This window comes from Piliocolobus tephrosceles, chromosome 4, assembly GCF_002776525.5.
Source record: "Piliocolobus tephrosceles isolate RC106 chromosome 4, ASM277652v3, whole genome shotgun sequence".
Lineage (NCBI taxonomy): Eukaryota > Metazoa > Chordata > Mammalia > Primates > Cercopithecidae > Piliocolobus > Piliocolobus tephrosceles.
Genome location: NC_045437.1, coordinates 34027624 through 34049566, shown reverse-complemented (window position 1 = coordinate 34049566; position 21943 = coordinate 34027624). Strand labels below are relative to the sequence as shown.

Sequence of the window (21943 nt, the reverse complement as noted above, 5' to 3'; positions counted from 1 at the left end):
GCAGCATTGGTGGAATAAGCACACTACCCCCAAGGGCATTACTTTAATGGGAATAAAATTCATTGGCTATGTGAGCTCTAGCTGTGTGTTTTTAAAAGGGATTAATTTACTTAAATTACATTTCATATTAGAGTGTATCAAAGAAAGTAGTCCTCTGTCTACTTAGAATAGTTATGGAGATTAAAAGACCAGAGGATGACCACGAGGGCCACAGAAGCCCTGCTTTACTGCTGGGTGACTATCTTGATTGGACTCACAGGTGGTTAGACCAGCCAAGGACAAGTGGAGAACCTGTAAGTATGTTTCACACCTATTTCAGTCCAGCCATCATTGTTGGAATAGATTTCCTCAACTAAAAATTTCCTATAGCTAGGCTGGGCGCAGTGGCTCATACGTGTCATCCCAGCACTTTGGGAGGCTGAGGCAGGTGGATCACTTGAGGTCAGAAGTTCGAAACCAGCCCAGCCAACATGGTGAAACCCCAGAAATTTTGCAATTTCTGCCTGGGCAGCTGGGTCTCTGTTATGCCCAAGTGCATTGGATGTCCCTGGTGTACCACAGGCAACTTGGGCCAGCCTGCTCCTGCTGTGCCCATCCTCCCTTCTCCAATCTGCCCACAAACCGATGGAAGTCCTGGCTGGAGAAAGATAATCTGCTATTTTAAAAAGAAGAGTATATCCAGTCAGTTTGAAATTAGCTACATCATTAAAAAGGATAAACTTTGGCCTCCAAATCAGCACATAGTGAAGCTGTCACAGTCAGACTAATTAAAGAGATGGTAGGCTGAATTCAAAGGAAATATGAATTTCAGAATTTTCTGTCTTATGGTTTTATGACTTTCAAACAATGTAATTGAAAACTGTCTAACACAGGTATCCTTAAGAAGGATTATTCTGAGGACTAGGTAAAAATAAGGATAGCTGGAACTTTCTGAGTACCTACTGTGTGTCAGGCACTGTTCATAACACTTTGCATGTGTTAACTCAGTTCATACCTATCAACAGTTCTATAGTTCTACATGCCCCATGGCTATTATTCCTATGTATTAGTCCTTTCTCATGCTGCTGATAAAGAAATACCTGAGACTGGATAATTTATAAAGAAAAAGAGGTTTAAAGGACAGAGTTCCATGTGATTGGGGAGGCCTAACAATCATGGCAGAATGTGAAAGGCACATCTTACATGGCAGCAGACAAGAGACAATGAGAGCCAAGCAAAAGGGGTTTCCCCTTATAAAAACATCAGATCTTGTGAGACTTATTCACTACCATGAGAACAGTATGGGGAAACCGCCCCCATGATTCAGTTATCTCCCACCAGGTCCCTCCCACAACACGTGGGAATTATGGGAGCTACAATGCATGATGAGATTTGGGTGGGCACACAGCCAAACCATATCATCCCATTTTAAATATAAGTGAATTTAGGTCCAAGGTGCTTAAACAACCTGTCAAGCTTATGCCGTTAGAAGGAATAGGGTCCAAGACTCAAATTCAGGCTCCCAAAACCACATGACTAGCCACTGTATCAAGCTGCCCCTCCAAAATGACAGAGCGTGGTGTAGAAAGGGCAAATCATGGCAGAAAGGGAAGGAACACAGGATAGAAAAACCTGAGTGCGGAGGGCCAGTTCTGTCGAGGAGCAGTCTTAACGCAAGTCATCTTAATTAATAATCAGTGGCATTCTTTTCTTTAAAATGTGGAATCTGGATTAAAGGTAGAAAACTGGCAGCCTCTGGGCCCATATTGGCATAGATTGATTCTGAATTTGAAACTGACTGCAGGGCACGCCCACCCATAGTCCCCACCCCACTTGCTGTCATGACCCAGCCTGCTCCTCTCCCTAACGTATGCTCCTCATCTCCAAAGACAGTTGAGTTTATGGACGTTAGAATGATCCATCTCTGTGCTACTGTAAGAGTCTATGAAACTGATACTAAACATGGTTTATTGTTCTACATAATTCCACGCATTTGTAACCAAGTCCAAAGCTTGTACCACTTGCTGCAAAACAGTCAATAAGTCAAGCAATAAGGTGTTGGGGCAAGGAAGACCACTTTATTTTGGGGAGCAAGCAAACCGAGAAGACAGCAGACTTATGTCCTAAAGAACCACCTTGGCTGAGACAGGCAGATCACGAGGTCAGGAGATCGAGACCATCCTGGCTAACACGGTGAAACCCCGTCTCTACTAAAAATACAAAAAACTAGCCGGGCGAGGTGGCGGGTGCCTGTAGTCCCAGCTACTCGGGAGGCTGAGGCAGGAGAATGGAGTGAACCCGGGAGGCAGAGCTTGCAGTGAGCTGACATAGCGCCACTGCACTCCACCCCGGGCAACAGAGCGAGACTCCATTTCAAAAAAAAAAAAAAGAACCACCTTAAGCAAATGTGGGTTCCTTTTATGTTAAGGGAAAGGGGAAGAGGGAAGGGGTTGAGGTCAAAAGGTGACTGGTGACCACAGACATTTGAGCCACAGCACGGGTAAACTTTCGTCCTTGGTCAGGTTACAATACTGTTATAAATTTTTAATGTAACGTTGTTACTTGTGTGTACACCCTTCTTATCTCCTCAGGGATTGTTTTTAAAGCATCCTTGCCCTAGTTAAACTATAAACTAAATTCCTTCCATAGTTAGCTTAGCCTATAGGCAGAGATAAACAAAAGCAGTTAACCTAAAAGACATCATCACAGTGGGAGAATGAGAGCAAGCTGGTTAGGAGCAAAATGGAGTATGTCATGCTAGGCTTCCTTTTCACTGTTACACATTGTCCAAGCAATCTGATTTTCCACCATTTATGCCATTTATGTATGGTATTTAGATAGAGCGAAAAAGACAGGCAGGAAGACAAAATGGATGGATTTTCCGTGAGCTCCTCCTACATTATCCCATTTGGAAAAATCAATCAGTTGCCCAGAGGCTAATTAGTAGGAAGGAGGCCACCCAGGATTCCAGCCCAGGTCTGTCTGACTCCCAGGTTAAGCTCTTCTCCTATATTGGTCACTGTCATCTAATTCTAACTCCCAGAATCTGCCCTTGCTGCAGCAGCCTAGAGAAAGTAGGAAAATGAGAAGTGAATCTGAAAAGGACACTCACTCTTTTTTGGTTTTTTTGTTTGTTTGTTTATTTGTTTTTTTTTTTGAGACGGAGTCTCGCTCTGTCGCCCAGACTGGAGTGCAGTGGCCGGATCTCAGCTCACTGCAAGCTCCGCCTCCCGGTTTTACGCCATTCTCCTGCCTCAGCCTCCCGAGTAGCTGGGACTACAGGCGCCCGCCACTTCACCCGGCTAGTTTTTTGTATTTTTTTTAGTAGAGACGGGGTTTCGCTCACATCCTGTTAGCCAGGATGATCTCGATCTCCTGACCTCGTGATCCGCCCGTCTCGGCCTCCCAAAGTGCTGGGATTACAGGCTTGAGCCACCGCGCCCGGCCTTTTTTTTTTTTGAGATGGAGTCTCACTCTGTCACCCAGGGCTGGAGGGCAGTGGCCTGATCTCGGCTCACTGCAAGCTCCGCCTCCCAGGTTCAAGCGATTCTCCTGCCTCAACCTTCCGAGTAGCTGGGACTACAGGCACCTGCCACCACACCCAGATAATTTTTGTATTTTTAGTAGAAACGAGGTTTCATCATGTTGGCCAGGGAGGTCTCAAACTCCTGACCTCAGATGATCCACCCACCTCGGCCTCCCAAAGTGCTGAGATTACAGGCGTGAACCAACGTGCCCAGCCTGGAAGCTCACTCTTTTAAGTGCATTTTAGAATGAGCGTCAAGTACCCACATCCCTAACCCCTGTTTTGCATTGTGTGTATGTGTGGAGAGAGACAGAGAGACAGACAAGGAGACTGAGAGCCAGAGAGAAATCAAGGAGACTTCACCAGAAAGGCTCTGGCAGAAATGTGTGTGGAGATGTTTGTGTGACTTTATTTAATCAGGCACTTCTGCCACCCTGTCATTCATCCCACAAGTGCTTACGAAGTGTCTACTTTGTATCAGGCACTGTGCTAGGTGTTGCGGATAGAGAATGGAGTAAGACACAGTCCCTGCCATGGGACATGCCCACTGGTGATAACAGTCCTCTGTGAAAGTCGCTGATGGCAGCATGCCCAGAGTACCTTGAGAGGGAGCCTAACTAAGGCTCAGGAGAACCTTCAGAAACCAAGTGATGGCGAAGTTTGTTTTTTAGTTTGTTTATTTCTTTTGGGGTTTTTTTTTTTTTTTTTTCAAGATGGAATCTTGCTCTGTCGCCCAGGCTGGAGTGCAGTGGCGTGATCTCGGCTTACTGCAAGCTCCGCCTCCCCAGTTCATGCCATTCTCTTGCCTCAGCCTCCCGAGTTGCTGGGACTACAGGCACCCGCCACCACGCCCGGCTAATTTTTCACATTTTTTTTGGTAGAGACGGGGTTTCACTGTGTTAGCCAAGATGGTCTCGATCTCCTGACATTGTGATCCCCCTGCCTCAGCCTCCCAAAGTGCTGGGATTACAGGCCTGAGCCGCTGTGCCTGGCCAGCAAAGTGTTTGAAGCACAGAAGAAGTCAGTGAGATGAAGCAGCAAGAAGAGGGTCTTCTAGGAAGAGGGTCTTCTAGAAAGATCGAACAGCATGCACAAAAAAACTAAGGTCAATTTTTAGTCCGGACCACAATTTCTAGATTAGAGGAGTTCAACCCTGAGTTAACTGCCTCAGCTGGGTTCTTCTCACGATACAGTTCTCAGGAAGGGGAAGGCATCCCTGGAAGAAGATGACCAGTTCAACTGGGCTGGAGCAAGTGCCCCAGCTCCACTTGACTGACAGTAACTCCCTCTTCATCTATCCTGGGGCAGACTCAGCTTCTCTACTTTTCTACCCTGCTTACTTACACAGAGGAAATGCTCATCAAAAATTGTTAATCATAATGATCCCTTTCATATTATTTGTACGACCCTCATTGAGCCTGTGACTTACTGTTTTATTTCTACTTGATGGATGAGTTAGCAGAGGTTCCAAGGACTTAAGAAACATACCCAGAATTGCACAAAGCTAGGAAATCACTCTTGATGTCTAATATCAGGCACAGATTAAGCGCTTTGTCCATGATACTACAGGATGCTGATGACAATGGCTAATGATGGCCATAATGAGGAGGAGGAAAAGAAAGAGATCAGAGAAGAAAACAGCATTTCTTTCTTTCTTTCTTTTTCTTTTTTTTTTTTTTTTTTGAGACAGAGTCTCACTGTGTTGCCCAGGCTAGAGTGCAGTGGCACAATCTCAGCTCGCTGCAGCCTCCACCCTCTGAGTTCAAGCGATTCTCCTGCCTCAGCCTCCTGAGTAGCTGGGATTCCAGGCACCTGCCACCGTACCCGGTTAATATTTTGTGTTTTTAGAAGAGACGGGGTTTCACCATCTTGGCCAAGCTGGTCTTGAACTCCTGACCTCATGATCCACCCACCTCGGCCTCCCAAAGTGCTGGGATTACAGGCATGAGCCACTACACCCAGTCAAAAACAGCATGTCTTGAAGGGTTTCCAATTGTCTTGAACTTGTTTTCCCAGGTGCAGACAGGATTTGGAAGGTTGGGCTCTCACTTCTGGGGCTTCCAAACCCACGACGTCCTGCCTGACATTGTCACCATGGCTAAAGGGATTGGGAATGGCTTTCCCATGGCAGCAGTCGTAACCACTCCAGGTAGGACCCGCAGGCAGTTTGTGTTTGCTTCTGGGCCTCGTACATTGGGCTATGGTATTAAACACGTGTGTTGGAACTTGTATAGATTGGAGACAATCATGGAAACTGCACGATGCATTTCCCAAGCAAATGAAAGAGAGAAACAGTCTGTCTGCCTGACTGTGAAACAGATGGAAGAAGGACAGCCCTTTGTTTTTTGTTTGTTTGTTTGTTTTTTGTTTGAGACAGAGTCTTGCTCTGTTGCCCAGGCTCAAGTGCAGTGGCACAATCTTGGCTCACTGCAACCTCTGCCTCCCCAGGGGCAAGCAATTCTCCTGCCTCAGCCTCCTGAGTAGCTGGGATTACAGGTGTGTACCATCAAGCCCAGCTAATTTTTGTATTTTTAGTAGAAACGGGGTTTCACCGTGTTGGCCAGGCTGGTCTTGAACTCCTGACCTCAGGTGATCCGTCTGCCTTGGCCTCCCAAAGTGCTGGATAGGCGTGAGCCATCGCACCCCTATCATAAACCAGCCCGTTCTGATCTTCCTGTAAGGAAGACTAATTCTCCCATGCCTACCATGAAACGGAGGGTTCCACCACACTTTAGAGGTATATGGAAGACAGGCAGAGAGGGGATGGAAAGAGGAGAGGGGTGGGAGAGGGTTCTGGTGTCTCTTCCTCTTCTTATAAGAAAACCAGTTCCTTGGGCTTAGATAGTGCAGCACCCTGATGACCTTATTCAACCTAATTACCTACTTAAAAGCACCATCTCCAAATACAGTCTCATTCAGGGTTAAGGCTTCAACCATACGCATTTGAGGTAATATAATTCAGTCCCTAACATCTACTATCAGTTGAATGAATTGGATAGGATGCCATTTACAACACGAAGTAACTGTAGTCCAAATGGTGCCATGAGAGATTGTGGACAGTAATGTGTGCCTCTTTCCACACCTTCTATTTTTTCCCTCTAGAGATTGCCAAATCTTTGGCCAAACGCCTGCAGCACTTCAATACCTTTGGAGGGAACCCCATGGCCTGTGCCATTGGATCTGCTGTGCTTGAGGTTGGTGCCAGTGGCCACATTAGCCACATTTCACAAATGACTCTTTCAAAACCACACATGCATTGGCAGAACTCTATCATGCTGAATTATTAAAGGGGAGAGTTAATTCATGGTTTATCCATTAAAGTTAGATTTCCGTTTATTATTCTGCCTTCTCCCTTTTTAAAGATCTACTTTGGGCGCTTGAAGTGTTGGATAAGAAATAATATATAATAAACCTCACATACATGGGAAATACAAGAATTTTCATAGCCAGCTGAAATTTCTTTGTTATCTGGGTAGTGATTTACAGATGTTAACTGCTATCCTTGTAATTAGTTTCATGTTGGCCTTCTCTTGTACATTTTTTTCTTGCTTCCTTTTGTTGTACTATTATTAATTGGATGACTAAGGAGACACTGAGTTCTACATGATTACAACAAGGTAATTCAGCTGTTCAACCCTACACCATTGATTTAGCCTGGGATCGCATCTGTTTAAAAAAAGATTTTTTTTTTTATGTCCTTGCTAACATGCCTAATATCATGTGCTTAAAGAACTATAACAAATTTCTGGAAGAATGTCTAAGAAGTAAATGACAGTGTTTTTTTGTGGGGAGGAAAACTAGGTGGCTGGGGGCCAGGGATCAGCAAGAGTCACTCTGCTGTATATTCTTTTATGCTTGCTGATATTTATATATATACACACACATATATATTTATATATTATATATATTTATTTATTTCAATAGCTTTTGGGCTACAAGTGGGTTTGGTTACATGGATGAATTGTATAGTGGCAAAGTCTGAAACTTTAGTGCACTGTCACCCAAGTAGTGTACATTGTACCCAATATGGAATTTTTCATCCCTCATCCCCCTCCCACCTTCCCCCCTTCTGGGTCTCCAATGCCAATTGTGTATCCATAGCTTAGCTCCCACCTATAAATGAGAACACTTATTAGTTGCTCCAAAAGACATTATTTTCTTTTTTATGGCTGAGTAGTATTCCATGGAGGGTGTGTGTGTGTGTGTGTACACACCGCATTTTCTTTATCCACTCATCAATTGATGGGCTCTTAGGTTAGTTCCATATCTTTGCAATTGTGAGTTGTACTACAATAAACATACATGTGCAGGTGTCTTTTTGCTATAATGACTTTTCTTCCTTTGAGAAAATACCCAGAAGTGGGATGGCTGGACCAAAGGGTAGACCTACTTTTAGTTCTTTAAGAAATCTCCATACTGTTTTCCACTGAGGTTGTACTAATTTACAGTCCCACCAGCAGTTACACTCACTGATTTTTTACCATGAACTTGATTTACCTATTCCAAAAAAATGAAATTTAAAAGTACTTTTACACAAAAATAAATAAGTAAATGCTGCCCTTGCTAATTAAATAGTTATTTTCGAAAACAATTAAATCATGAGATGAGAAAATATGGGTAAAAATGTGTCATTTATTTCACTTTGTAGACATTGCCAATTTTTTTTTTTTTGTTTTGTATTCTTGTTTTCTTTTTTATACAGGTTTTGAGAAAGAGTCTTCCTCTGTCACCCAGACTGGAGTGCAGGGATACAACCATGGCTCACTGCAACCTCCGTCTCCTGGGTTCAAGAGATTCTCATGCCTCAGTCTCCTGAGTAGCTGGGATTACAGGCATGCACCACCATGCCCACCTAATTTTTATATTTTTGGTAGAGATGGGGTTTCACCATGTTGGCCAGCTAGTCTCAAACTCCTAACCTCAAGTGATCCACCCACCTCAGCCTCCCAAAGTGCTGGTATTACAAACATGAGCTGACATTGCCAACTTTTTTTAAAAAGTGCTTTGTTACCTCAACCAATTTAGAAGGTAGAGAAGGTTTAGGTGAACAAATAGGTCTTTAAAAATAACAAGGTTTGCCTGGAGTCATGCAATTATTGTCAGCTAAATAAAAATACAGTATTTTTCGTGTGTCTTGTCAAGAACCCCAGGTGTTTGCTGTAAGTAGAACTGAGATAAAAATCATTTTATGTCTTCTGGTGCCCTGGCTCTGGGCTCAGCCAAAGAGGCCAGAGACCCAGACCAGGTTGCTTGGGCTATGAGAGCCCATGTCTGGCTGAGGACTGCTGAGCAAAGGTCACCATCTTCCAGTAGGGAAAGCACCTGTGATTTCTCTCCTCAGAGCATTCATCTTATTCATGACTATATCCCAGTTCTCAGCAAAACCTGACAATAACAAGCCTTGGGATTTCAGAATCTACATTTTCAACTGCATTGAGACACACCTTTTATTCTATTCTAAATTATTTTTTGTTTGTTTTTTTGAGGCAAAGTGTCATTCTGTCACCCAGGCTGGAGTGCAGTGGTGCGATCTTGGCTCACTACAACCTCTACCTCCCAGGTTCAAGCGATTCTTCTGCCTCAGCCTCCCGAATAACTGAGATTACAGGAGCCCACCCCTGAGCCCAGCTAATTTTTGTATTTTTTTTTTTAAGTAGAGATGGGGTTTCACCCTATTGGTCAGGCTGGTCTCAAACTCCTGACCTTGTGATCCACCCACCTTGGCCTCCCAAAGTACTGGGATTACAGGTGTGAGCCACCACGCCTGGCCTATTCTTTCCTAAATTCTTAGCCACCTCTGAAGGTGAGGGAGTTGAGGGCAGAAGCGTATCCCCTCCCCTAAGACTTTTCTTCTCTCCTTACAACAAATCTTTTTGTAGTCCCTGTGGTCACACTAGACTTGTTCTGGATTCTGTTTGGTTAGGTTACAAGAGGGCCATGTCCGATGACTTCTCCACGATTCTCAGTCAATCTTAAAACTTCTGCCATGTGAGATCATTTGGGGCTTTCTCTCAACAGGTGATTAAAGAAGAAAATCTACAGGAAAATAGTCAAGAAGTTGGGACCTACATGTTACTAAAATTTGCTAAGCTGCGGGATGAGTTTGAAATTGTTGGAGACGTTCGAGGCAAAGGCCTCATGATAGGCATAGAAATGGTGCAGGATAAGGTAGGTGCTGATCTGCTCCTCTCTCTGCAGCTGCTTGGGCCAGCGCGAGATATAGGAGGAAACATTAACTAAACTTCGTTTACTCTCAGGGAGAGAGCACACACAAACAGCAAGCTTTCAGCAAAGCCCTTTAGAGATTAGTAGAGAGTGTTGAGCATGAACAAAATGTTGGCAGATCACCAAGAATTCTAGAGGGATGTGGGAGAGCATTTGGGAAAAGAAACCAACATTATCCTTGCCATCCTAGGCAAAGAGCATAGGCAATGACTGAATACTTAGAAATACGGGAAAGGGAGGAAATTATTTGGGGAGAAACAGAAGGAAGTAAGAAAGAAGGGCCAGGAAAAGGTTATGGTGAAGGTTTGGGGTGAGGAATTTAAATATATATTAGGGGTTGTTTTTGCTGTTGTTGAGACAGAGTCACACTCTGTCACCCAGGCTGGAGTGCAGTGGTGTGATCTTGGCTCACTGCAACCTCCGCCTTCTAGGTTCAAGCTATTCTCGATCCTCAGCCTCCCGGGTAGCTGGGATTACAGGCACGCACTACCATGCCTGGCTAATTTTTGTATTTTTAGTAGAGATGGGATTTTGCCATGTTTCCCAGGCTGGTCTCAAACTCCTGACCTCAAGTGATCTGCCCATCATGGCCTCTTGAAGTACTGGGATTACAGGCGTGAGCCACCGTGCCTGGCCTACGTTGAGTTTTTTGTTTGTTTGCATGCTTACTTACTTGTGAATGGATTTCAACCTCCCAAGTAACCAGGGAGGAATGTTGCCCACTGAGACATCTAACTCATCATAACAACAGTTGAACTTAGCATCTTCCCCCAAACCAGATATTTCTCCCAAGATCACTGTTTGTTTCTCACCCTCCACCATTCTCCCAATTACTCAGCCTCCATACCACAAAATCATCTGACTCCTCCTCTTCCCTTGTTTCTAACATCAAGACCCATTGATCTCTTCTCTGCTATCTCTCTCAAATCTTTCTCTTTGTTTCTACTGCAGCCCCTATAGTAAATGCCCATAGGAAATTGTGCCTTTCCTCCATAAAATCAAAACCTGAGAAGAGCAGGAGAATCTTGGGAGAAGGGAGGAGTAGCCAGACTGACCTCATGTCCACAGGGATCCAGCTTTCCCTAGCAATTTCTAGCTCTTTGGTCTTACCACCATTCTACTTTAGAAGGATTGATGCTCAATTTTTTACTCTTTAGACCAGACATGGGTATAAGTCTCTTCAATTCATACCACATGTCAGAGCCAGTGCAAAGCTGGGATGTTTAAATAAGATTTGAAAGCCAAGGGAAGACATCAGGAAAGTAAACAAAGGGTAATATGAGACTAAGGTCCCCAGCTCACGGGTCATTTTATTTATTTATTTATTTGTTTTGACCCCAACTTGCTTTCTACAATGGAGAAATTCTCACAAGCCATAACGTATTTAAGTGTGTGGACAAGTACAAGAGTTGTTGCAAGGTTCAGAAGAGTTCACCATAATCTCCACCCAAGGGGTTCCCTCAAAGCTGTCTATACCCCTCAAAGTGTAGACTCGAGAGAGGAAAGCCCAATGAGAGAGGAGGAGTTCTTCCTTTTTCTCTGTTCCGAACCCAACCTCTGTGTGCTTAAAGTCGTATGAACAGAGATGTTCATCACAACTTTGTCTTAGTAAAACACCAGAATCCTCCTCCCAGATGACCATTCATACAAAACAAGCTAGCTTATGGCATCTCCCCACTATAATGGCATAGACATATATGTGACATGGAAATATGTGCAAGCTATATTGTGGAAACAATAAAACAGGTTTTTCTTAGTCCATTTGTGTTGCTGTAAAGGAATATCTGAGGCTGGGTAATGTCTAAAGAAAAGAGGTTCATTTGGCTCATGTTTCTGCAGACTGCACAAATTTGAAAGCCAAGGGAAGACATCAGGAAAGTAAACAAAGGGTAATATGAGACTAAGGTCCCCAGCTCACGGGTCATTTTATTTATTTGTTGTTCTCTTCGCTGAACCATTTGTTAATGTAAGCATGAGCTCTAAGGGCAGACCACCTGGATTTAAATCCCAGGTCCTACATCCCCTAATTCTACTCACTGTCCCCTCAATGCCATTCACTCTCCAAATCCAAATGCCACTCAAATTTTTCCTCAACCATGGAACATGGTATTTTCCCCTCTATATCTACCTATGGAAATCCTAGTCTTTTTCAAGATCAAGCTCTCCATCGCATCTCCTTAAAGCTTGTCTTTGCTTCTGCTCTATCCAAGAGATCCACCCTTCAGAGAATTCCTCTGGTACTCACTGTCTAAGGAACTGCTTTGAAAAGATCTTTCCCACTATATTAGTCCATTCAGGCTGCTATAGCAAAGTTCTATAGATTGGATGTCTTATAAATAACAGAAATGTATTCCTCATGGTTCTGGAGACTGGAAAGTCCAAGAACAAGGGGCAGGTTGACCTGGTGTCCGACGAGGGCCCACTTTCTGGTTCATAGATGGTGCCTTCTTGCTGTGCCCTCATATGGTAAATGAGGCAAAAGAGCTTTCTGGGGCCTCTTTTATGAGAGTACTGATCTCATTCATGAGGGTTCCACTCTTGTAATCTAATCACCTGTCAAATGTCCCACCTCCAAATATTATGCCTTCACTTTGGATATTAGGTTTCAATGTATGAATTTTGAGGGACACAGACATTCACTCTGTGCCACCTAATCTGTATTTGTTAACTCACTTTTTATGTATAAATACCTTATTTTCCTAAATAAGTTTACACTTTTGAGGCCAGGAAACATATAGATGGTGAGTGCTTTGTGTTTGTCGATTAATTTCAGGCCCCTGCAACACATCATACCACATTCATGTAGTTGTAACACCCAAGAACTTTGCTATAATGCTGTCCAGCATCACCCAGATAGGTACTCTCATATTCTGTCGGTAAGGAGGTACAGCCCTTTGGACAGCAATTTGTCTGTCGCTCTCCAAATTTTAAATGTCTATACATTTTGACCTGGTGATATGGTTTGAATATGTGTCACCTCCAGATCTCAGATTGGAATGTAATCCCCAGTGTTGGAGGTGGAGCCAGTGGGAGGTTTTTGGGTCATGGGGGCAGATCCCTCATCAGTGGCTTGGCGATGAGTGACTTCATGTAAGATCTGGTTGTTTAAAAATGTGTGACACCTCCCCACTCCCTCTCTTGCTCCTGCTGTCACCACATGACCCAACTGCTCACCCTTTGCCTTCTGCCATGATTGTAAGGTTCCTGAGGCCCTCACTAGAAGCGGGTGCTGGAGCCATGCTTGTACAGTCTGTAGAACTGTGAGCCAATTAAACCTCTTTTCTTTATGAATTACCCAGTCTCAGGTATTCCTTTGCAGCAACACAAGAATGGGCTAACATACCTGGCAATTTCTAGAAGTGTGCTCAAATACTTTCAAAAGTGTCTAAAAATATGTATGAATAGGAATATTTGCAGCATTGTTTATAACCATGAAAAAATGGAAACAACCTAAATGCTCAACATTAGGAGACTGAAAAACTTACTGCAAGGAAATACTAGGTAACCTTTAAGAAGACTAGGTCCAAATATACTGACATGGAAAGATGTCTAGGATATACTATATATTATTAAAAGGAAATTGCCAAACATTATAAAATGACTTATTTTTTAAAACATGCATATAGATGTATTTGCATGCATAGAAAAAGTATCTGGTTCGCACCAAATTGTCAATAGGAGGTGTCCCTTGGAATAGGATAGGAAGTGGAGGAATGTTCTGGTTTTACTTTATGCACTTCCAGAACATTTGAATTTTTTTCAAATATTAAGTTTATAATTCTTTAAATATAGATTCACCAAAAAAGATAAACATGACGCTCCATTATACACTCATCAAGAAGTTGAATTACTCGCATACCCACTTCATTGTCAAGTAGTTGGGGCATAGGCATGGGCACAAGGGCCTCAGCAGGCTGCGCTATGGCTTTAGCCTCAGTAGAGTTTCAGAACCTGCTTTTTTCCCTGAGGAAGGCATACAAGATGTTCAATTAGCCATAGCAGTTGAGGCCAGGGAGGAATAAAATGGGCAAGGGAGCCAAGAGGGTGCTGGCCCAGAGCAAGGTTGGGTGAAGCCACACAGACTACGCCCATTCAAAACTGTCATGTTGGGCCGGGCATGGTGATTCACACCTGTAATCCCAGCACTTTGGGAGGCTGAGGTGGATCACTTGAGGTCAGGAGTTCGAGACCAGCCTGGCCAACATAGTGAAACCCCATCTCTATTAAAAATACAAAAATTAGCCAGGTGTGGTGGCACGTGGCTGTAATCCCACTTACTCGGGAGACTGAGGCAGGCGAATCACTTGAGCCCAGGAGACAGAGATTGCAGTGAGCCGAGATTATACCACTGCACTGCAGCCTGGGCAACAGAGTGAGACTCTGACTCAAAAATCAAAACAACAACAACAACAAAAGAACTGAACTCCCAATCCAACCTTCCCTCCAGATTACTCTCTGGTCCCTCTGGTCTCTCGAATCATATTTAATGCCCTTCTAGTTCTCACAGTTTAGCCCTAAATTATTTTCATTGACCCTTTCTAATCAATCATAAGCAGGAATGCATGATAGCGTTTTGGGGTCAATGAGAAGATTCTAGTCCTTCCCTCTCCCTCAGTTCCTTTCTGATCCAATAGTCTGAAAGTTTGAATATGTATTTTTGCTTATCTTAAGGCTTTAAGACAGACCAAAATGAGCATATCTCTCTAGGAGGTCCCTTCTTATTCTGTTCTCAGACAATGACACCTTACAAGAAATAGAGGATTGGGGAAAGAGTTGGATCTGGGGTTGGTGGGAAGAAGGAAGTGGATGGCAAAGCCCAGAGCAAGGGTGGGTAGGAAGTGCGGAAGATGTAATGAAGCTGGGCACACTGGAGGGGCCCCACCTACCTCACGAGGATCGCAAGGGCTGACCCAGAGCAAGGCTCATGTCTTATGCATCTAAAACCGGAGAGTCAGCCCGATGCAGAAGCTCAGTGAGGCTGGGCTATGGAGAAACAAGAGTCCAGTGGCAGCAACAGGCCTCAGCACTCATGGTGGAAAAATTAGAGCAGTGCTTAGCCCTGGCACCTGAGGACCATTTTAAAAATGCAGATGCCTAAACCCTACTTCAAATATTCTAATTTGATTGGCCTAGCATGAGGCCCAAATATCTGTCGTTTGAAAGCCTTCCAGGTAATGCTGATATGTTGTCAGGTACGACATGACTAAGTCAGAGGGAGACATTTATACTCACAGACTGGGAAGACAGGAGATGCACAGAAAGGATGCAAGTCAGTTCAATGTCTGACCCCACAGGGAGGGGACCTGTTTGGATGGCCAGAGATCTGAACAGCCTCTCAGCTCCTGGAGCACTTACCTTTCCTAACCCTGGAGGATGCAGTCTTGGGGAAGAAACAGCAAGTCCTACAAGCAGGGAAATTAGCTCCTCAGCTGTCCCACCACACTGCCCAGGGAAAGCTCAGGCTGTTGGTGCCTTTGCGCAACTTCTGAGCCATTTCCTGGCCTTTGAAATGAGCCCTTTCCATGGGCAGAACAAAGTGAAGAGTTAAGGAGAATTTCCAAGTAAAACAGACTCCAAATTTAGCTATTAAGAAACCAGACTCCCAAGGCAGCCATTAGCAAAGCTAAGATTCACAGAACTTCATTTTGTCTTTTGGGAATTTGGGATGAATTGGGATTAAAAACAAACATTTTTAATAACATCCTCCAAAAATCTGGTTCAACAATTAGCAACTTTATTTAATTACAGGGGAAGGAGAGGACAGAGAGAAAGAGGGAGAGAGAGAAAAAAAGAGGGGCATTGATGGCTGGAGGGTTTTTCCTTTTTCCTCTCTTGGAAATAATTCCTGTAACCATTCCAACACCAAATAGAAAGCTTTCTGAAAATATATTTACAGATAAGCCGCCGGCCTCTTCCCCGTGAAGAAGTGAATCAGATCCATGAGGACTGCAAGCACATGGGGCTCCTCGTGGGCAGAGGCAGCATTTTTTCTCAGGTAAGAGAAAGACTGGTCTTTACCTATCGCTCTAGGTAGGAGTCTCTCTGGTTTCCTAATGCTGGTCACAGTTTCTTCACAACTGTGCCGGGGTACCCAGCCACAAGTCATCTAGGGATGAAGCTCGTGTATGCAAAAAAAAAAAAAAGGCGGGGACAGTGCACCTCTTGGGCCACGAGGGGGCGCTGAGTGAAAATGATTTGGTAGTCGCGGCTCTGTGGTAAAGATAGAGGCAGACACAGGATGGTCAAAGCAGACAATTTACAGTACGGATGATAAGAAACATCCCAGTCATGCTATAAATAATTTGTCTCCTGTATAATTAATCCTAGTCCCTGTGAAAGCAATTCTGGCCGTTCTTAGCTCAGCCCTGGGTTCTGACTTGGTGACCCTGCTAAGCCTTAGTGGCCTCTGTGGCCGGGAGCAACCCAACAGCATTGGCAGGCCTGGGTGACGCCTGTCGGAGAGATGGAGGACCACCTGGGCATAGCTCACAATGCCAAACTCAAAATCAGCCACAGCCAGTGTCCCTCATCCTTAGGCTGGGAGATTCAGGAGTGAGCCCTCCTCACTCCCTTCCTTGAAAAGCCACGCCCAGCTCCACAGTGGGGACCCTGGCTGGCCCTGCACGCACTGCCCGAGGGCTGCTGCTGCCCTGAGTGAAGTGAGCTGCCCTTCAATCCCTCACAGCAACAGGCCCCTCCCCAGGAATGGACTCCAGGGCAGAGACTTAAGAGAAAAGGTAACATCTGCTCCTCCCTAATTTGTCCTGTCCTTTGTCAACTTTCTTTCCCATTTTAAACATGCGCATCCTTCCCAGTTTCCCTGCTCCATCCCTGCCTCTCACAATTTCAGTGGATACTGAAATACCTACTTCTTGCCTCATACTTCTCAGATAAAATTGAAACTATCAGGCAAAACCTCTATATAAACTCATCGGTCCCCACATTTATTCTTTCCCCCTGTGTTAGTCCCCCCAGCCTGCTGTCACAAAGTGCCATAGACTGGGTGGCTTATACATCATAGAAATTCATTCCTCATAGTTCTGGAGGCAGAGAAGTCCAAGATCAAGGTGCCAGCAAGTTCAGTGTCTGGTAAGGGCGCTCTTTCTAGGCAGCCATCTTTCGGCTGTGACCTCATATGGCAGAAGGGGCAAGAGAACTCCCTGGGCCTTCATGGGCTATTCCCTCCTGACCTAATCACTTCCCAAAGGCCCCACTTTGCAAGACCATCACTTTGGGAGTTAGGATACCAACATAGGAATTCAAGGGGTAGAGGCACAAATGTCCAGATCATAGCACCTCCTTCCCTGAAGGTTCCAGAAATGAGACATTTCTCCTGTTCAAATCTAGATCTTCCATCTGTGCACTTGTTTCTCCAAGCTCCCTCCACCTTCACTCAAGGAAACATCCCCATGTTTTCTTGCATCTTCAACTTTTCCCCAACTTCCCCTTTAAACAAAACAGACTTAAAGCTCTCCCAGCCCAAACAACAAAACCAGAATGAGCACTTTTGCTGGGACGTGCTCCGTGACTTTTTATTCTAGTCCTAGTCATAAATATTTTTCTGTACAAATCAGATAGCATAATTTAATGATTATGAATCCTAAGACATGCAATTTATAAAGACATGAGATACTTGTGTACTTGCTTAGCTCTTCCTTTGTTATTTGGCAAAATTTGTTATGTGCTAAGCAACAGGTGTTATTCTGGAAACTGAAACTATTAGGTTGGTGTAAAAGTAATTGCAGTTTTTGTGATTTTTTTTTAATTGCAAAAACTATAATTACTTTTGCGCCAACCTAATATGATGATAAATAAGATCTGGTCCTTCCTTCATGGAGCTGGTGGGAGAGAAAGTCAAATACATAGAAAATTACAATACAATGTAGTAAGCTCATCTATAAATATTTTTAAAAGGCATTAAAGGGGGAGAGAGAAGGGACTTTCAGGCCAGGCTTTCTGGCTAGCAGAATCTTAAATAATGAGATAAACAACCAAACTGTGGATGAAACATGGCAGAGTACAAATAACTGATTTTGCACACCACATCGCACCACACAGATGTGGCTGGCGCAAAGGCTTGAGGTAGTCAGTGGAGCTGGTATGAAGCGGTTCCTGCTTGTCAAGTACTGTCCTAATACTTTGCATGAGCCTTTATTTACATAACAATACCTAATGACTCACCAATCTCATGCTTACCACATAGTCAAGCCCAGTCCCTGGCCACTAACAGGAGCCCTCTCAGCCCTCCTAATAACATCTGGCTTAATTATATGATTCCACTTTTACTCCACCACTCTACTAACACTAGGGCTATTAACCAATATACTAACCATATATCAATGGTTACGTGACATTGTCCGAGAAAGTACCTATCAAGGCCACCATACAACACCCGTCCAAAAAAGTCTTCATTACAGAATAGTCTTGTTTATCATCTCAGAGATTTTCTTCTTAGCCGGTTTCTTCTGGGCATTCTACCACTCAAGCCTCGCCCCCACCCTGCACCTAGGAGAACACTGACCACCAACAGGCATTACTCCCCTAAACCCTCTAGAAGTACCTCTTTTAAACACCTCTGTATTACTTGCATCAGGAGTTACAATTACCTGAGCCCATCACAGCCTAATAGAAAGCAATCGAAAACAAATAATCCAAGCCCTATTCAATACAATCCTACTAGGCATCTACTTCACCCTACTACAAACCTCAGAATATTTTGAAGCACCCTTTACCATTTCCAACGGTATCTACGGTTCAACATTCTTTGTTGCTATGGGCTTCCACGGACTTCACATCATTTTCGGATCTACATTCCTCATTATCTGACTTATTCGTCAACTATTACATCATTTCACATCAAACACTCATTCAATGTTCCCAGCAAGACTATTATTTCCTTATTTTAGGTACTATTATTATCCTTATTTTACAGAGGAAAAGACACACAGAGAGGTTAAGTAATGACAGAACCAGGATCCAAACTCAGGCAGTCTGATTTCAGAATCTGTCCTCTGAGGAGGACAAATCTAATGGGACAAGACTGGAGACAGGGAGTCCCTCTGAGAGCCAAGGATGCTGTTTGAACTTCAACTGTGGTAGTAGAGATAGAGGAGACATTCTGAGGATAATCCTGGAAAACGCACAGAATGTGGATATGAAGAGCAAGAGAGAGTCCACTGAGGCAGGAAAATCACGTGAACCTGGGAGGCGGAGGTTGCAGTGAGCCGAGATCGTGCCACTGCACTCCAGCCTGGGCTACAGAGCGAGACTCTGTCTCAAAATAAATAAATAAATAATAAATAATAATAATAAAGGGCAGGAGAAGGAAAAAGCTGCCCAGGTAGAGGCAGAAAGCGTGGACAGGTATGAAGAGAGTAACAAGAGTGTGAAGTCATGGAAGAAAGAGACGGGAGAGGTTCAGGAAGTGGAGTGGGGAATTCCAAAGAGTCAAGTGCAGAGAAGGCCACAGAGGATGAGGGCTGGAAGATGCCCAGTGGATTCCACACTTGCAGGTAACTTTAGTAGAGTAGTTGATGCAGCAGAAGTCAGACTGCAGCCAATTGAGATGTGAATGGGGGAAGGGCAAAGTGATAAATAATGGCCAATAAGCACCAACCGGTCTTTTTAATGCTGTGGCTAAAAGCAGGAAGAAAGCATTTGCGAGGTAGCCATAGGGGACAAGGTGGTCAACACAGATTTGTATTTGGTGTGGTCTAGATTGGGGTTATGAGAGCTTTCAGCCTGTTTGTTTATAAGCTAAGGAGAAGTTGAAGGGGTGTTTCCTGTGAAGGTGTTGGGAGAATCCAGGGTCAAGGGCATAGGTGGACAATTTGGAGTTGAACAGCAAATACGTCTTGTTCTCTGAGCCTTCAAGTAAGGTTATAACAATGGATGTAAGAGCAAACAAGTTTATCTTGCCCGGCAGCTTCCATTTTCTGAGAAGTATGAGGCCTGATTGTCTATGAAATAGAGGGAGAGGCGCAAGAGTTGAGTAAGGAAATTGAGAGGAATGTTAAAGGTTTAGATTAAGAAAGGATAGTGAACAAGAAAAGTTGGAGGGACCCACCAAAGTTGGAGACCCTGAATATCTAGCGTATCGCTCAGCCTAGCTGCGTGATTTTTCTCTAACTCTTCTCAGCCATCTAGATTGGAGAAAAGCCATGTAATAAAATCTTTTATTAGAGCTGGGATTGACTGTGTGGGTGCAGCAGAAGGGTAGACATGCAAGCAAAATGAGGAGCAAGTGCGAGCCTACTTCAGTCAGTTCTGTGTTCTGAGCTATGTGGAAAGGAAAGAAGAGACCTGAGTGGAGTAATAGACCTAAAGACAATGGGTGAATGAGGATTCTGAAGTTTTCATGAAAAGGAGAGCTATAGTGTGAATCAGAAATTGAGTTATTCCTGGTGACAAGGAGACACATGGCATTGCTCATGAGTGTGAATTGATGCAGAAGGGTGGACGTAAAGATTCTGGGAGTTGTGGCAATAAGGACAGTGAGAAGCGAGTTTGCTGGGTTGCACATATGGACATGGAAGTCACCCTGGGCAGAAATGGAGTACAGAGAGGGGCCTAAGACTTCAGCGAAGGTGTAGAAGGGCCAGGAGGTAAATGTATGACAAAAAGGAAAAGGGGCAGAGTCAATTGTACAAGGGTTTGTATGGAGACTGGAGGGTGAATGGCCTGGATCCAGCACTGGGGAGGGAGGAGGAGCCAAACCAAGAGGAACATGAGAAACGTCCTAAACACAAGGTTTTGGATTTTTAGTTTAGTGCATTTCCTCAAACTCATATTTGATTCTCTGATGATTTTTTTCTTATTTTTCGGTGTCTCCTCAGACATTTCGCATTGCACCCTCAATGTGCATCACTAAACCAGAAGTTGATTTTGCAACAGAAGTATTTCGTTCTGCCTTAACCCAACACATGGAAAGAAGAACTAAGTAACATTCTCAGAAATAAAACTACAAGTCTCAAGAATTTGCCACTTACATTCAAGGGTGAATTTGAAGAATTTCAGAACCACTGGTATCCAGAGAACACCTGCCGCTCTCCATAGGAGCTGTAGAAGACATGGTTGACTGCCTACCGACCATATTTGTTAGCAGAGCCCCTATTATCTTGAGAACTCCATTCTTCAGGGAAAAGATCTCCCTAGCTCAGAGAATAAATCCTAATTAGTTTATGTTAGGTATGGTAATTTGATTCCCCTTTGCAGTGATTGGTTTATGCATGAATATGTGATGTATTTTTGTCCAACAAATCTTGAAGAAAAATATTTTGGTGGAGGTGCCTTCAGGGAAAGTTTGCTTCACCCCTCACTCTTCAGCTCAAGAAGAGATGTCTTGTTCTTGCACTGAGAACACCGTATGTCCATAATGAGATTCTTGGCACCATATCAGCTGTCTTGAAGTCATGAGGACAATCCTTTTTGGTGAGGCTGGAAGATCGATGGAAGGAAAGTGCTTAGTGATGTCAATGAGCTACTTACTTAAGCATTCCTGGAGCCACCCTACCTCAGGGCTTCTTGATATATGAGGTAATAAATTCCTTCTACTGTATAAGACTTTTTTATTTTTCACTGTTATGGTCAAAACCATCCTGAGAAATGAGGCAGAAAATACCCTCAAAGAAACAACAGTTTCCCTCTCCTTTAACTCCCTAAAAACATCTGTCAGAGCCTTCTTTTCTTGTCGTTACCTATTACCAACATCCTACTCTGGTCTGAACCCTCATTACTCCTGGTGCAATACTCTCAAAGACCATAATTTCCCAAACTCTAGTCATTAGAATACTCACTTATATAATTTCTCCATAGAGGCATACCACATATCTTAGGTATATTTTTCCTTAATTTGACTTTTTTACTAAGATGTACAGTAAACTTTCTGTAATTACAATAAATGATAAATCATTCCTACTTGTCATAAGTAGAAAGTAACCATAAAAACAGAGTGAACAGAAAACAATGTAATTCAGTTTCAGCAAGATGCAGTTTTTGCAAATGTTCTCAGCCTGAGTCCTATTCTTTCTTTGTTCAAAAAGGAGATTAGGGAGTAGTCAAAATGCCAGGTAAGGTGGCTCATGCCTGTAAATCCCAGAACTTTGGAAGGTCATGGCAGGCGGATCACTTGAGGTCAGGAGTTCAAGACCAGCCTGGCCAACATGGTGAAACCCTGTCTCTACTAAAAATACAAAAATTAGCCAGGTGTGATGG

General features: G+C 43.8%; 1 protein-coding gene across 2 annotated transcripts in view; it reads left to right on the top strand.

The window, feature by feature from the left end:
- Positions 1-20673, top strand: part of AGXT2 (alanine--glyoxylate aminotransferase 2) — a 43547-nt gene extending 22874 nt beyond the window's left edge. Inside the window, exons 10-14 of one of the 2 annotated variants that reach the window (XM_023216526.2) lie at positions 5522-5654; positions 6608-6699; positions 9524-9673; positions 15627-15725; positions 20566-20673. In XM_023216526.2, coding sequence (XP_023072294.2) covers positions 5522-5654; positions 6608-6699; positions 9524-9673; positions 15627-15725; positions 20566-20673 — 582 coding nt within the window. The remainder of the gene's footprint in view (positions 1-5521; positions 5655-6607; positions 6700-9523; positions 9674-15626; positions 15726-20565) is intronic. The other variant, XM_023216527.2, reaches the window with a different exon arrangement.
- The last annotated feature ends 1270 nt before the right edge of the window (positions 20674-21943 follow it).